Below are 17,321 nucleotides of genomic sequence, written 5' to 3'. Positions count from 1 at the left end.
TGCTGAAGCCCCAAGTTTTCATCCTCCCTGCTTCGTATCCTGGCCTGACTTTTGGTTTGATGTTGGAATTTCGGTCTCTTTCTCTTGGTTGGAAGAGGAACACCCATTTGGTCTACCTGCCTTTAGAGTTAGCTAAGACTAATGGGTTAAGCCATTGGCCCACTCAAAAGGTTGGTAGCATTAAGTCAATTATGCTTAGATGCTGTTCCTTAGGATTTAAGAAACACTGGATCATGAGGGTGATGTAAAACTTCTGTTAGTGGAAGCTCAACGTGCTGGAAGCCCACCTGTCATCGTTACAGGCCTTGCAGGAAATGCAGTGCTGGGCAGATGGGGCGTGAACATAAATTCGGAACATGAAGCCAGGACACTTCTACCCTCGCTTTTGCTTCATCTAGCTCTTCACTTTGTTAATGGCTTACCTGTGCACGATGTGTAGAATGGCTTACGGCTTTGCTCACAACAAAAGGGAATAAAATACCTCACAATGCTGTAATAGATATTCCTGTTTCACGACAGTAAAGCTTGCTTTCTATCTGCTCCCACCAGAGATATGTGCTAACCCTTTATGAAGAAGCCCCAGTTCCTGTGCCCAAATCTGAGCCACCTCGGCAAAGAGGAACAAGTATTTCAGTAAACTGCCTCCATCGGGGTGGAAACCTTCAATCCACCTTCCCTCACTCACCCCCCTCCCGGGAAGGTAACTCGTTGCAGTTGCTCTTTTCCTTAGTCATTTTCCCTGTGACATATAGTCACAAGATCTCTTTGGTTGGGAGACCATTAAAATTGAGTCTAACCATTAAGCTGGCCACTAAATCGTGTCCCTAAGCACCAGATCAACATGTTTCTTAAATACCTCCAGGGATGGTGATTCAACCACTGCCCTGGGCAGCCTGTTCCAGTGCCCAATGACCCTTCCGTTGAAGAACTTCTTCCTAATATCCAGCCTGAACCTCCCCTGGCACAACTTGCAGCCATTTGCTCTAGTCCTATCACTTGCTCCTAGGGAGAAGATGCTGACATCCCCTCCCTCCTCTCTCCAACCCCCATTCAGGTAGTTGCAGAGAGCGATTATGTCTCCCCTCAGCCACCGTTTCTCCAGGCTAAACAACCCCAGTTCCTTACCCCTCACAGGACTTGTGTTCCAGACCCTTCACGAGCCTTGTTGCTCTTTTCTGGACCCACTCCAGCACATCAGTGTCTTTCTTGCAGTGAGAAGCCCAGAACTGAACACAATACTTGAGGTGTGGCCACAGCAGTGCCGAGTTCACTTCCCTGGTCCTGCTGGCCACACCATTTCTGACACAGACCAGGACGCTGTTGTCCTTGCCCACCCGGACACCCTACTGGCTCACGTTCAGCTGACTGTCAACCAACATCTGCCCCACAGCATCGCCTCTGGCTGTTGATGACATGAAGAAGGACAAACTTCGAAAGCAGATAGAAAATGCTGAAGACCCTTTTTCCCAGTTGCAGGTCCCCACTGGCTTATCCATTCCCAGCCTGTGGAAAAAAAAAAATAACACCTCACATGCCATCACTTACCAACAGCTCAGCAGCGGCCCACAGATCAGGAAAACAAAGCTGAAGGGCAACAGCACATGATGTTGCTATGGACAGTGAAAGGCTGCGGAGGTTAATCCTCCCCCCCCAAAAATGCTACTGAGCTGCAAAATAATACCTGCAAAGCCTTACAAGCTGGGTCCCTACATCTGGCTTTTACAATTGTTACCTACAACAGTGAAAAGTTGGGGCTTTTTTCTATAATGGAAATTACGTTAAAGGCAATGCCCTTAACCCAGCTGAAACTGAATTTTATTTTAGATTGCTGGGGCTTGTTGGATACAATCTCCATTTCCACTATCCATCGCAGTAGTGTAGCCCAAGCTCTCAAACAAAAGGCTATTATTTACATTCCTGAAATCAGACAGCACCCTTTCTAGGGTCATTACATTTTCATACAAAGTAGGTTTAGAAAATAATTTTCCTGTAATGTCTAAGGCAAAGATCAAGATACAGTTCTATTTACCATGACAGCAGAGACTGAGCTACGCTTTGGCTACAACTTCAGAGTATCCACCTGATTCATTATTTAGCATTTTCACCTTTTTGTATTACCTCTTGTACAGAAGACAGGTTTAAAATAAGATTTTTGTTTTCCTTATTTACTAGTGTGATTTTTCTTTTTTTTTTTTTTTTTACGATTGAACTGCTGTCATTTTCAGCATTTTTTTTTTTTTTTTTAGTTCTTTATTCCTAAGGTTAACCCAAACTGAAATAATGGTAAGAGAATAAAAGCAACTGTCTTGATCATTATATCTTACAATCAGGTTCAGATTACCTGCATGAACAAAACTGGTGGTTTACTAGAAAGCTATGGTATAAAACTACTTATTTTCTAACCCAGAGTTCCATCCTGTTGTCCAACTAATCACATGCTCAGGGTCACCACATACTGGGTTAGTAGCCCTAAGTGGGAAAACTTCAGACTGCTCACTGCAAGAGATTTACTCTTGTTGTTGTTATTATTACTTGCCATGAATAATCAATTGCCAGCTTCAGTTAATGAACAAATAAAAGCAAAACAAAAAATTTATTGCCATAATCGGAAGTTGTGCCATGGGATCAGCAAAGCCTGGACTCCACAGATATTTTTTTTTTTCCCCCCACAAAGTACTTGTATCATTTCTCTGCTAACTTCTTAATAAATAAATCTTAATGGAAGTTAATATACCTCAGGCCTACCTCTTCTCATAAAATTTTAAACACTGTTGAGACCTCAGTACCATTGTAAATTGAGTTGAAACCAGCCAAAATCAAAAAAAAAAAAAAAAGACTGAAAGGCAAGTTAGCAGGTAGGGAAAAACATGCTGTCCGTGCAGTAATGTTAATAAAGGTCTCAGACTAGAAAAAGAGTTCTCACAAGGAAAACTTATTTTAAGAGACAAAACCAGGTGCGTATCTTGCCATTCCACCAGCGAAGAACAAAACAAAGGAAATGAGCAGGACCTGAAAAACCACATTTTGACCATTTTTCATTCTGCCTCAAAAGGTAGCATAATTATAGCTGTGTAGAAATACAACTCCAGTTGCACAGAAACGTCTTTCCCAGGTGCACAGAAAAGTTTGTGGAGGTAAAAAAAAAATAAAAAAAAAAATCCACGTGGCACATGTATGTTTTTTAACAGGAGAAAGTAATAATGAGATGCAATTACAGGAGTGCAGCTGTCACAGGGTTTGTCACTCAGTTATGTGAGTAATTAAGGATGTGATGTTTGAAGTTACGTTAATGAGGCTCGATGCGAGCACTCCGTCAGCTCCACTGGGCTGGCAGGACGGGGAATTCAAAGTGGGCTTTTAAATCGTTACCATCTGTAAATTGGCACATTGTCTTACAGTTGGCCAAGCTGCAATACAGAACTGCACGAAATTGCACCAAAACAGTACACTGTCAATCACTTGTATGTGTAGATTGGAAAAAAAAAAAAACAAAAAATGAAAAACAGAAACTTAATCAAGAACAAAACTCTCACAGATGGCCTAACCATGTGGGAAAATATGTTTACCAAGTTCCCCAACTGAAAAATATTTTCAACATCCTTGCTCAGAAAGCTTTGGTTGAGTTTAAATAAGAGCTTTCTCTTGAACAAAGTCCAAGATGCCAAACTGAACAGGATTTATAAACTTACGATTACTGACACATGGGCAATAATTGAGCCAGTACCTGCAGGAGCATCCCCGCTTGAGAGGAGACACCCCCCCCCCCCACACACCCCCCCCAAATCTTGCCTTATTGAACACTCGGAGGGCAAAATTTCATTAAACTTTTCCATCTTTATTTCTAGGTCATGTAGCTTACAAGGAGTATTACTCAGTTGGTACAGAGTGACAAAAGTAAAATTTAAATACACGGTTATAAACAGGCAGCAGTATTACAGAAAACAAGATACACACTTGAGTTGTCCTCTGTAATCGTGCTTTCAAAGAAGGCCGAAAACCATTACATACGATTTGTCTACTGCATGTGCTCAGTGCAATTACCAGCACATCGGCAAAATACAGATAAAAAGAGCAAGCTCGCAGATCTGTGATCTGTGCTACACTTTAAGCTCCTCCCCAGCAACTTACAAAAATAATTTGCGATTGTACCGACCCTTGTGCCATTGGCACGTCTCATAACCCTCCGGTGGTGACATCGTTGAAGGCAAAACATACGTTTCCGTAAAAAAGTGAGGCTAAGGTAAAACCATTGCAAACCAATGCTGCATTGGTTAAAAAACTGAACAGGGATCGCCACAGAAAGCAGGAAGAGCTGGATGAGACATTTCCCGGGTACGGTGGGAGCGCGGGCAGGTGAAGGAGCTGCAGCGCATGACGTTGGAGCTGAGCTCCCCGCGCGGCAGCCGCTTTGCCCTTCAGCGCCGCCGCGCACCCTCTTACCTTCCCCCTCCGCCCACGCTGCCCTGGATGGCGGGAGCAGAACCAGACGCTTCGTCTGTCCGGTGCCCAAGGGACAGACGGACACAAAGCATTTGGAGCTGCAAAGGAACTGCAGCGCTTCGGACAAAGTGGTGCCTCGCTACTACACCGAGAGCATCCTGGCCCACAGCGATCGGGGCGCCATCCTTTTTAGTAAACCGGTCATCAACTACAAAGTGCAACCGCAAGGAAAAATAAGTTAAAAAAATAGATTAGACGTCTGATACTTACAAAAAGCAAGCCTCTAGTTCAAAGGACTGGTTTTATTTTTCTTTAAACAGTGAGTTCGTTTACTGCCTAATCTAGAAATCCCTGACAAATAAGCAGTTCCACTAATTTAAATGTTTGCATAAATAGGGATAGCTTGTCACTTAGTATATTCAAGACTGAGTGAAGAAGTACTACCTGCACACAAAAATCATCAGTGCAACATCAGAACACAGACGTGTTTTTAGCATGAAACAACCTCTCAAAAATATCAATACGCTTTTTCTTTCAGAAACGCAGCCCGTGCTTCTTTCAAATGAAGCTGCTCTTCTCTTACCAATATAGATCTGATTTTTAAAGCATCAGTACTTGTCAATAGCAAATGATTGTAATTTTACATTCAAGATGCAGCACGCTTTTTCTTTTTCAGTGAATCTCAGTTTAAGATACTTTATATTTAAATAATCTATATGTTACATATAAAAATACACATCTCTACCATACATGAGGTCTTGTCTTTTTCCAAATGTCCTAGCATTTGGGCCAATTGCCCTTGCTGTAGGTCTTACTTATCTTAAGCTCCTAAATCGAAGGACACATCTGCCAAGCAAATTCTGCCACAATCTACTCGGAGACTTACTTCATCAACATACAGTCCTGGAACACAACTAAAATGCAACTCAAAAAAACCCACCAATGGATGTATAACTTTTTAAATGATCGTTCGAGACTAGAGTACCTTAGAATTTCGTCTTCTGATGGAGAAATTCCTGAGGTTCCAGTCAGCACCGTAAATTGAACTTCCCCACTAAATCTCTGAGTTCTGTGCATCTCCAAGTGAGGTTGCTTTCAAGTCCTTACAGTAACAGATGACTGGGGAAAAGTTTCCATTAATCTATTTATATTTCAGATGCAAACAAAACTGTTTATTACCATATTTTCTGAATGGCTGAATGTTTGATGGATGAATTTCCCGTGGCACTGTATCCAGCTGCATGTCTCACGATCACAGAGCTAAATCTCTTACCTCAAGGGTAAGCACGCGCAAAGCCATGTATTTAAAGGTGTTAATCAAAGAGGAGCCATAAACCAGTCCTCACACTTATGCATTGTTCAATTTACCTTAAATTCACTTAGCCATGAAGGAAACCTGTGACTCCCTATGTTGGCAAACATGCTGGTGTCTAATATGGCTCCAGGAATGAGTGCACATATACTGGTTTCTTTCAGCTGTTGCTTCAACCTGGTTTCGTAGCTCCGTGAGCGTGACAGTGGCCTCTTAACTGTTGAACTACTAAATTAATCATTAAGGCTGTTAATATGCATAGAATAAGGGCTACCATGGTGAGACAAAGTCCTGCAAGAAGACCTCACCAGATTCCAGAATGGTTAGAGAACCAAGTACCAAGCCAAGTAGATATGCCTATACTTTTTAAAGTTTAATGCTTTCTGTTTCAAAACTCAAATCTGTATTTAAAAAAATAAACAAACAGGTAATTTACCTTGCTGTCATCCAAACCATAAAATCGTCAATTTCTTCATTAAAACAAGGCAAAAATGCGCTGTTAGCCACTAGAATAAGCAGCACCTGAATGCAGCCTTGGTGAAACAAACCAAGGTAAAGCTCAGAGGAATATTGCGGGGAAAAGAAGAGAGAAAGATAAAAAGCCACCTGATCAACTGTGTGTATAAGTGATGTTACTACTTCCAAGTCCGCTATGAAGAAGCATTCATAGGAACAGGGGAAATGTCAAAATTCAGAATTTTTCAAGTAGTGCCTTTTTTTTGGAGACCCAAGTAACAGGACATAGCACACAACGCTCAGACTCCGTTCTGCCATCTCTGTCTGACATCACTCTCGGTGAAGAGATGCACAGTTTCAGGCAGCAAGACCGAATATTGAACTGATGGATAATTTTTCTTCTATGCTGCAAGACGTTAATTCTAATGATAAAAAATAGGCATGGTGAAGAAATAAATACTTGCCACTGTCTCACAGCCAAAATCTTAATGAGATATTTCAGGATAAATGAAGTTAATAAAGATTTATTTGTGTGAGCATTCAAACATGTTCAGGTGAAAAAAAAAAAAAAAAGATGCCATCTGAATTTCACTACAAATATCTATTACTAAAACTGAGCAATACATAGGGTTCAGAATTTGCATTGGCACAATTGAAACTGAAAATATGAAAGAGCTTATTCTTTAGGAAAAACAGTAATTTAAATTTAAAGCTTTGTGAGGCAAGGTGTATTAAATTTAAAACAACTAGAAGTAGTACCATAATCAAAAAGTCACACTCAGAATACAGAAGGAAGAAATACCGGAGAAACAGAATGAAACTGTGTCTTTGCTGAGGTACAAACAGAAGGTTCCATAGTACAGGATTAACTCTTTCAATGGCAAATCCTTCACGTACAAAAATCAAACCAAGATTCACTTATCACATAATTCAAAATTTACATGTAATAAAGGCAAGGTGATACTCAGTTATGGCCTGTCGAATATTTACTCCACTAACATTATCTACAAAAGCACTTTACCATTTTGTACACAGTGTTTCCTTATGCACGTTGAAAGGCTTTCAGATAAAAAAATGACGTTATATACATATCTGTACACAATTCCAACAGACGTACTCCATCTCCCAGTGGAATTCTTAAAGCAAGATACCTGAGGTTTCTCAACATCTTCAGTTTTCTCTGTCACAAACCTAAATATACATTTCAGATTTTACAAAAAGACACCTCCCTGGAATATGTGCATTATCATTAAAAAAAAAATAAATTTATAGCTTTAAGGAGTTGAAAAAGACTGCCTCCCTCTGAGAGGCTTCATTTTCACTCTCGCACATATAGGAATGTCCTTCCACCGAAGGATGTTCCCGTGACTGAAGGGCAGAACAACGGCATCAGGATGCGCGCCTTCACTGCGGACACCGCGGGATTTCTGTTGTCTTAGGGAAGGCGGGAACAGCCCGTCAGTAGGATGAAGTACTTCCTCCACCTAGTGAGTATCTGAAGAGAGAAAGAAATGTTGTGACTTTCAGAAAGTAATACGTAGCAACTAAAACTTACTCTGTTTTATGTTGTTGATGACTTTATAAAATATCACAGATCAAAACTGGTGGGGGGAAGGTAAATAAAGTTATTTGAAGTTATTTGGCAGCTCTTCTGAGGGTCCCAACTAATTCATTCAGACAAACATGAGAAATCAAATTTAATCCAATCATAAGGGGAATGAAAATCTCATTAGAAACATGTTATTGAAGAGTCATCTTCAGTAGTGAGCTACCAAATTCTGAGGATGTAAGTGGATGCAATGCATGACTTAATGAACCTATTTCTTGCAATATTCCAACAAGCAGGAACTATCTTTTCAGAAGCTGACTAGCTCTAGAAATAGCTTTATCCATAAGGGATATCTACCAAGCTATGGAATGGTTCAAACTTCTTTTTAGGGGAGGGGGAACCTGCCATCCATTTCTTTCACTCACTTTCTGGAATGAGAGCTAGCCATGATCACATCCCAGCTGAACATCATCCCTAGAATAAGAAAGAGTTCACCCAGATGTGACCCATCAACAAACATTCCTTATCAATATTTATTTCTGTCCTTCAAAGAATATGAAGTGCCTGCCTTCACTGTAATAGGACACTACAGAATCACAGAATTGCCTACATTGGAAAAGACCTTTAAGATCATAGAGCCCAACCATTAGCGTGGCACTGCCAAGTCCTCAACTAAGCCATATCCCTAAGTACTCCATCTACACAACTTCTAAACACCTCCAGGGATGGGGACTCCGTCTCTGCCCTGGACAACCTGTTCCCATGCCTGATAACCCTTTCAGTAAAGAAATTCTTCCCAATATCCAATCTAAATCTCCCCTAGAGAAACTTGAGGCCATTTCATCTTGTCCTATCACTTGTTACTTGGTTGAACAGACTGATCCGTACATCTTTACAACCTCCTTTCAGGTAGTTGTAGAGAGCGATAAGGTGTCCAGTGGAAAGCCTGTCTCCATGTGGTCATTTTCAGCTTCAATTCAAAAGTGTTTGAGGTTCTCAGTTCCAGGAAGACCGTGTGCCAGGCTTATAGAAAACTGATACTGAAATACAGGCCTCATGGAATACTGGGGTGAGTTTTGGAACCTCTAACAGAAAAGAACTGAGATGTAAGACCCAGAAACTCTTTCAAGCGTGCCAGGATCAAATGAAAGGAGAATCAGGACATCTGGCATCAAGGTGTGTGACCTTTTAACACTAGAGATGCCAGCTGGGCTTCATGCTTAAGAGCCCAGACACCCAGAAACACGACTGCTTGCAGATTTCTTGGCACTGTTTTTTACTGAATGACAAAGTGTCAGCCCGGCAATCCTCTGCTTTAACATCAGAGGTGTGAATTCTGAAACTTTACCAAGCTGTGGTTGACATATATAAGGAAGACACCTGCTCAGAGTGATTTTTTTCAAGGTAGCAGTCCATGATTAACCATTGCTAGGTGTTTTTTCTACCACCATTCAATCCAGCCTGGATGGTGCAGATTCACAACAGCTGTGGGCTCCTGGATTCAAGGGTGCATTTAAGCAATAATTCTGAAACTTATACTCCTGATCTTTTCTTATGTAGCATTTAAAAGAAGAGCAAATCGAGCATTTGTTAAGAATATATTCTCTTACAAAATTTGACCTTTTGAAGAAATACAAAAGGTTGGTTTTGAAAGTACCACTAAAAGGCCATGCAGATTATCTTTAATGAATGAACAAGGAACCACTTACTGCATGACTGAAAGAAACATAAACTAACCGAACAGTCCATTTCTCAAAGTGAGTAAAAGAAATCAAAATCGACAGAGGGCATCCTCTGCAACATACACGCAGACACCAAGAAAGTGTGAATATCCCTTAAACAAAATGCAAAAAAAAAAGGCTGTCCAGCATCCTTTGGCTCACACTATGGGCACCAGCAGGATGAACATGCATTTGGGCTATTACCTGAAGCTAGAAGAAATTAGACCTGCTGACACAATTATTTTTTTTTCTAACTAAGCAAACACAAATAAACTGTAAGCATAAGTGTCTTTTCCCTCTAAAATAGAAATTAATTCTTTCAGTTTCACATTAGCCAAATGCAGAGCCAGATCTGCATTTTTCTGTAACCCTTAGTGAAATACTTTTATTACCTCTGAAGCCTCTGCACAAGGTGTGACACCATGTTATCTGCAATGCCCGGACAAGCCTCTTCAGCTAAATAAATAGCCTTTCTCAATTCTTCTATGGAATCTGTGTTGCCGCTACACACTTCGCTCTTCTCTTTCAACTGAAAAAAAAAACACCAAAACCAGGAAGAGATATATTAATAAAGATATTCATAGATGTTTCTATAAACAATATAATGCAAAAGCTTGTTAGGAAGTGACCACCAGTGTTCAGAATATCAGGATTTTACTTTCATTACACACCCTCACATACTGAAGATATTTTTTCACCCTGAAGTTAGCTTTCCAGTAGTTATCAGGATGTCATCCAACTTCACAAGTCTTCAGTCGCTCACATATTCTTGTCAGCATGCTCACTTTCAAAAATTACAACAAAGTATCCCAAGAAAGATGCACTATTTACCTGTAGCTCATTTCAAGATGTGCTGCTTATACACACTCACTTTAGTGCACATACTTGTACATCTATAGCTTATCCATACACACTGCAAGTGCACTTGTGCAAGTGCTGTTAGAAAGGGGTTTTACCCTATTGGCTCTACCAACAGAGTACCCAGAGCACTCTCTCCTCTGCTGCCTGAAGGGAAAGATCCCATGATCAGGCAGGGACTGATGCCTGAGAGGGAAGTTCTCAGCACTTTGCTTATGTAGGAGCTGGTATAACACACTGCGTATGGCTGGTAAAACGCTTTTTTTCTCAGAACTCAATAACAGTCAAAAAAGCCTCAGCAGGGTCTGGAGTTCCTTACAAGAAAGGATCATGTTACTACTAGTAAGGGGGAAAGAAGGTACGGCCTTCTTTCCAGGACTGGACTTTACCCGGCATGTCAGATGTCTCCATTTACAAGTTTTTCTCCCTGTTTATCACTACAGCTGTTGTCAAAAGCTGCTTTGCAGCATCCTCTTAAGAAAGATGGAATCAAACTCATTTATCCAGAAAACAAAAAAAACCAAACACACAAAAACCCCAAACCAACTGGTGAAAAATATACTCCAGTTAAAAGCTAAATGGGCTTACAAGTGCTTTGGACTGAAGAGCTGGAGTTGTTTACACAGAATTGAAGAACAGCAAGGTATTTTTCTACATATTTCTCCACAAATTATTCAGTTAATTTAAGTCATCTCTGAATGCTGGACCTATAGCCAGTCTGCCTTTATGCCATTACTGTCAGTAACGAAGAAAGCTTAGCTTGAGCAAATGGAAAGTCTGTGTCACTTTCTGGGATATAGGGTGGGCACGCATGCACTTTTGGCCTTAGTTAAGTATAGCACAGGGGATTGTCACGTGGAACAAGCATGATCCCCAGAAAGCAGAATTAATAGATCATTTTGAGTTTAGTTTAGTACAAGATACTCCAGAGGGAACAAAGTGGCAGTGAAGCTCTTCAGAGATGTCCAAACACTGAAGTGGCCTTTCAGAAGTGGACTTTCAACAGGTACCGGGAATTACAGTTCCAGAGTTGCATTCAGTATCAAGGATTTTTCTTTAAAAGGGAATCTCTGTCTTGCAGCAGAAAAATAAAGGAAATAATAATTGTTCTAGTTCCATGTTTAGTGACTTTGGAGAGTCACTCAGGTCTCAACGGAAGGAAATCCAGAGGACAGTGTGTATATACAACAGATGAGGTACAAGCACAGCAGTAGGAAGGGTTCTGCACTCTTCTTTGCCTGCTGCTTGTGTTCTTTTTTCATTACATCCAGGATGCTCAAGAACAAGACCTTGCATACAAAGTACAGCTAACAGTAAGACACAAATGCCTTTTCTTTCCCCAGTAACTAACCCTTTCTTAGCTAAGCTAGGAAGTCACAGCTTGAGGGCAAGATGACAGAAGCAGACAAGAGTGGGAACGTTGCACCAAAGGACACTTGGTTGTCCTGCCTTCAAAAAGCAATCCAGAATGAAGCACTGCATGCTGTACTCAGCCCCTGTCCTCTGGTACGGAGAAAGAAACCCCACTGGGGTGGGAGCTGGTCACTGAAGAAAACTGATGGAAAATAACTGACAAGCATGACAGCTTTGTTCATTTTCAGGGTGCATTTTGTCTTCTGTTGTTTGGCAGGGGGGAAAAGTTGTTTTGTTTGATTATTCTTTTAACCGCTTTGCTGAAGTTCACCAAGCTTCAGATGATTACCAGCACCGGGGAGCAGCAAGACCCCATCGCTGAGCAAGCCTCTTCAGTCAAGGCTCCTAACAGAGTTAAGGCTTGTAACTCCTATCAGAGTTTGACTGAAGGAGCATGATGCAGAGCTCAATTTTACCCTGGAAGATAACTTAGGGAAAGCAGCTGGTTTTTTACACCTGTTCTGTGCCAAAAGCTTTGAAGCTTCCACGATGACAAAAAGCTCTGGATGGCCAGTTTTGTTCTTTTTTGGAAGTAACTCACTTTTTTGGAGTAACTCACTAATTTAGCCAGCAATAATTCCTGCAGGTAAAGGCATCTGTGCTTTAAACATTAAATAAATGTAACACTGAAAATGTAACGTAAGGCTTCCTACAGACAGCAGAGACAGTAGCCATGCCCACAAATAAAAAGAAACCCTGCAACGAGTTTCTGAAGCAGTTTAGGCAAGTTGTGGCTATCCACCAGAAGTTGTGTGGAAGAGGAGTCTAAAGTATGAACCAAACAGCAGATACCAGACCAAGAGTCTTCTCCCACAGCAAGAAAAGATACAGCAAACAAGCATGTGAGGAAAAATTTTTCTGGAGCCTCAACATGCTACAGAGATGAAAGCAAATGCGATTTTAGTAAGGACTGCAGTGAAAAACGTCTGTGTTGCTACAGCAGTGCTGGGGGAATCACATACCCACAGGGATCAGCAAGTGGCAATTAAAAGAATGGCTTTGAAAATTAATACCGGGAGTGAGACAGGCAAGGAATGACACAGCAACTAGTTAGCAATACTATGGGAAGGAAGAAGCCAGAGCAGAGATATCCAGGAGACGGGTAATAAAGGCCATGGTGGAGAGAAAATGAAAAATAAAGAAAGGATAAAAATGGAAGACAAAGTGTGGAAGGCAGTGGATGAAGGACCCATATCATTACCTGCCAGCAAGCAGGTAATACAAAGAACTGCAATGGAAAATGCCAAAAATTCCCTTTTAAAGTGTTTCTCCACTTTACATAGGAGAATGACAGGCTGACTTAATAATGGAGTCTGAATAACCAATACAGAGATCATCTCCCTTAAATGAATTTAATGGCTTTACTGCACTCGATACGCTTAATGAGGAGCATGCAAAATTTGATGATAATCCTCTGAGGCAGGACTTCATTCATCAGAGGAAAATTAAGACAACACCCTTTCATTAGAACAATTTCTCTACCTTTATTTCCGTAACAGTTGCAATGATTGAAATCATTATGTAACCACAAAATTTTCCATATCAAAGCTAGGGTGAGAGGGGAGTCTTTGCTTCTTAGAGTTCCATCAACTTTTTCAAATAATTATGTTTTCATAAATATCTGGCTTTCCTTCACATGAGCCTTTTTTTAAAGCGGTTTCTAGGTATTTGGAAGAAACACATAAAAATTATAAAATTCAGAATGGAAACAAAATAGTTTTCGACACTGGAATTCAGAAATTCAGTTCTTGCTCATGTGGTTGACAGCCATACCTTGGAACACCGAAGAACTTGAAATTTGCAACAGATAAAACGACAGAAAAAGACCTAGAGCAGTGTCAAAAAAAAAAATAATCCTTTTTGGTTTCCATTGCTTTAGGCTAGCATGGCTGATGTCACTACCATGCACATGAAGTATTGTTAGAAGCCAGACAAAGATCTCAAAACAGACATTCATGAACGCAAAGAGTTCAGCTAAAACAGCCAGTTCCAAATGAGTTGTAGAAACCTCAGGTGTTACTTATCTTATTTTTCTATTTCTCAGAGACTTGGATCCTGGAATTGTTAAGTTGTAAAGCAGTAACTTACCTCTGCAAATAAAGGGGATATAACTGTAGACAGGCACTGGGACAAAGGCCTCTTTGGGACATCCTTTTCCTTTAAAGAAAACAATTTTATTGACTAATTTTATTTCAGAAAAAAAAAAACCAAACATGTTGTATTCTGTTTCTAATTACAGAAAAAAACAATTCCAACTTGCTATCCTTTACGAAAAATCTATTTCTAAAAGAATTTAGCTGTAACTGGAGGCTAAATTAGAATTTTAGGCTGTAGCACCACAAATACATGCAAGCGCAAAATGAAACAAAACTAAACAACAAACTCCCACAATTCTACTGAGTATGTATTAAATCATAGACATGCTGATATTCACTAGGTTCATCCCATGATACAATATTTTTCTGAAGGCCAGGGTAGCAACCACCTGCTCTAGCCACATGGGCTGCAGAAAATACAATGGAGCAGGTCCTAAGCATCCCTTATTCTAGGTTGGTGTTTTGATGGTTTTTTTTTTAAGTGGGTTTTTTTAGACACACTCACATTCTGTTTTTTGCTACTCTGCAGTCTTCTTTCCTATACAGAATGTCTTCCCCAAAGCCTCTGCCCAGCTTTACACTGCACTGGTTTAAGTCAACTTTAGAGAAGCAAGATCTTAAAAATAAAGTACTGCCCAGTGTTCCACCACTTGTAACATTTAATAAACTACGGTAATATTTTGGTACGTATTTGATGATGTATGGAAAAAGGGCACATTTACAGAATACCAAAACTTCAAGACTTACTCAAAACTTTTTGTGAAAGGCAACTGTAGACTACACAGTTTTAGCAAAAGTTCTGGAAGTTTCACAATTTAAATGCTTGTAAAAGGTATAAAATAAAAATAATTAAAGCAAGTATTATCTCCTTGTATAACATATTTTGAGCACCTTATTTCTTTGCAACTCCAAAGGCTGGGCTGCTCCATTCTCTAGATTCTTGGGGTCTTTTTCTCTTACTGTAAAGATCCACTCTCCTGAATCACTCCCACCTGAGGCCTGGCCGTCTGGTTCACTTCAAGGGAGGGGAAGAAAGAGAGTAAGTTGTATTTTCTACACCTTACTGTCCATGCTCACTCAACATACATGCTAAACATAAAAACACTAGTCATAATCAAAATCAAATTCTACTGTGCAAGCCAATAAGCATAAAGACAAGTATGAAAAGTAGTGTGATTTATCTGTTGGATAACAACAAATAAAAAACCAAAAAAAAAACCCCAAAAATGAAACTAAGATGTTAAATTAACTCAAATGTTATATTAACTTCAAAAAGAAAGAGAGGCATTACACGTTGAACACATTTTCTGAAGTTACATAAAGAAGTACTATGGAGTGTTTTATTGCTATCTGAAAACTGGCTTTCATTAGGGAAGGGGGGAAAATTTAGAAGACTTAATTTACTTTTTTTGCCTAGAAAAACAGCTAAGTTTTTTGCCTAGAAAAATATCTGGTGTCGTAAGGACACCAACTCAGGAACCTATTGAGCAGTTCCATGAAAATTTGTTGTAGAGAAATAAAAAAATGGAAAGAGATCTGTAAATATTTACAACGCTTTTTTCCATAAATAATTCAACATTTCATGAGTGTCATGGTGTAATGGCCCAAACCTCCTGGAAGGATAGAAAAAAAAACAAACAAACAAAACAACTCTCATAAAAAAAACTAGGCAATGTGGCTTGTACCCCAACACCCCATTATCAGGGAGGCATTGAGCACTAATCCTCTCTTAGCTGCAAGGATCTGCTTCTGCCTCTTTAATTAGGTAACCGAAATGGGGGATAAGCTGCCACCAAGAAGACAACTCCCTTCCTTAGGTGTCCCCGTGTACATCACTACCTGGCCCTGGAGGGTGAGGGCTACCTTCTGCTCACACAACAGGAGTAACAGTTGGCCTTATAGAATCACAGAAGGCTGGAAAAGACCTCTGAGACCAGCAAGTCCAGCCTAGGACCCAACACCACCACATCGGCCAGACCACGGCACTAAGTGCCACATCCAGCCTCTCCTTAAACCCCTCCAGGGACGGTGACTCCACCACTTCCCTGGGCAGTGCATCCCAGTGCCTGAGCACCCTCTCCGTGAGGAAGGGCTTCCTGAGATCCAACCTAAACCTCCTCTGATGCAGTTTCAGGCCGTGCCCGCTGTCCTGTCACTGGTTGCCCGGGAGAAGAGCCCGACCCCCACCTGACTACACCCTCCCTTCAGGCAGTTGTAGAGAGTGATCAGGTCCCCCCTGAGTCTCCTCTTCTCCAGGCTAAACACCCCCAGCTCCCTCAGCCTCTCCTCACAGGACTTTCACTCCAGTCCCTTCCCCAGCCTCGTTGCTCTCGTCTGGACCCGCTCCAGCCCCTCAGTGTCTTTCTTGCAGTGAGGGGCCCAGACCTGCACACGGGGCTCGAGGGGAGGCCTCACCAGGGCTGAGCACAGGGGCAGAATCACATCCCTGCTCCTGCTGGCCACACTGTTCCTCATACAGGCCAGGACAAGGAAGGAGCCTAGGCCCCACAACAAAGTGAAGACAGTAAAGAATGGGCCAGAAGAATCGTTCTCAGCAGCTGTTATTCGTGTGAATTCCCTTCCAATATTGAAATTAAGATTTCATTAGTTTACCAAGGCTCCCAAACGGAAAAGCTGTAAACAATAAAACATGGGAATATATCTGCTAAAAATAACTACTTGGCTCCTATATTTACACAGGATATTTTACAAACTCAAACTTACTTATCTGAGTCATCAGAACTGGAGTCGTCATGACTTTGTTCAGACTTCCACCTCTTGTGCCTATCAATAAGGTCAGTCAGGTAGGAAGTTTTCTTTGAGTTTCGTATAATAAATTTGTGTTTTAGGAGCTCCTTTGCACTTGGTCTCTAGAAAAGAAAATTACTATTTTCACTGCATTTGAGAGTGTTAAGTGACTCACTATAAAACGATCAAGAAATCCAGACTTTAGTCTTGGTACAAATGAGATGTTAAATATATATAGTATAAAAAAAAAAACTATATTAGAAAAGCTGAACTGCACTTATTCATGTAATTCACATAAACCATTGAAATTCTCTACTATACATTAACAAACAGATGAAACTCACAAAGCTTGGGTCCTTGTTTAAACAGGCCTCCACAAATTCTTTGAGGGATTTACTGAAGTTTCCTTCCAGAGTTGGTGGATTGTTCTTAGGAATGAGGAATAAAACCTTCATTGGATGTAAATCTGAATGAGGTGGCTCTCCTTTTGCAAGTTCTATGGCTGTTATGCCTAACGACCAGATATCTGCCTGTAAGAAACAACTTTTTTAAGATAAGATTGAAGAAAGAGAAGAAATAGTATTACTTGCTGTTGTGGTTTAACCTCAGCTGGCAACCAAGCACCACAGAGCTGCTCTCTAATTCCCCCTACCAGCAGGATGGGAGGAAGAGAACTGGAAGGGTAAAAGTGAGAAATCTCATGGGTTGAGATAAAAACAGTTTAATAA

General features: G+C 40.7%; 1 protein-coding gene across 1 annotated transcript; it reads right to left on the bottom strand.

The window, feature by feature from the left end:
• Positions 1–7,118: 7,118 nt before the first annotated feature.
• STK24 (serine/threonine kinase 24) lies at positions 7,119–17,123 on the bottom strand (the record flags this gene model as incomplete). Its single annotated transcript, XM_009878457.1, has 6 exons — positions 7,119–7,703; positions 9,871–10,007; positions 13,838–13,906; positions 14,737–14,860; positions 16,570–16,715; positions 16,938–17,123. Coding segments are annotated over 6 exons (699 nt in total), but the record flags the coding sequence as incomplete, so codon positions are not given.
• Positions 17,124–17,321: the final 198 nt, after the last annotated feature.

This window comes from Apaloderma vittatum, unplaced genomic scaffold (assembly GCF_000703405.1).
Source record: "Apaloderma vittatum isolate BGI_N311 unplaced genomic scaffold, ASM70340v1 scaffold9821, whole genome shotgun sequence".
Classification (NCBI taxonomy): domain Eukaryota; kingdom Metazoa; phylum Chordata; class Aves; order Trogoniformes; family Trogonidae; genus Apaloderma; species Apaloderma vittatum.
This window is presented reverse-complemented; position numbering and strand designations above follow the sequence as displayed.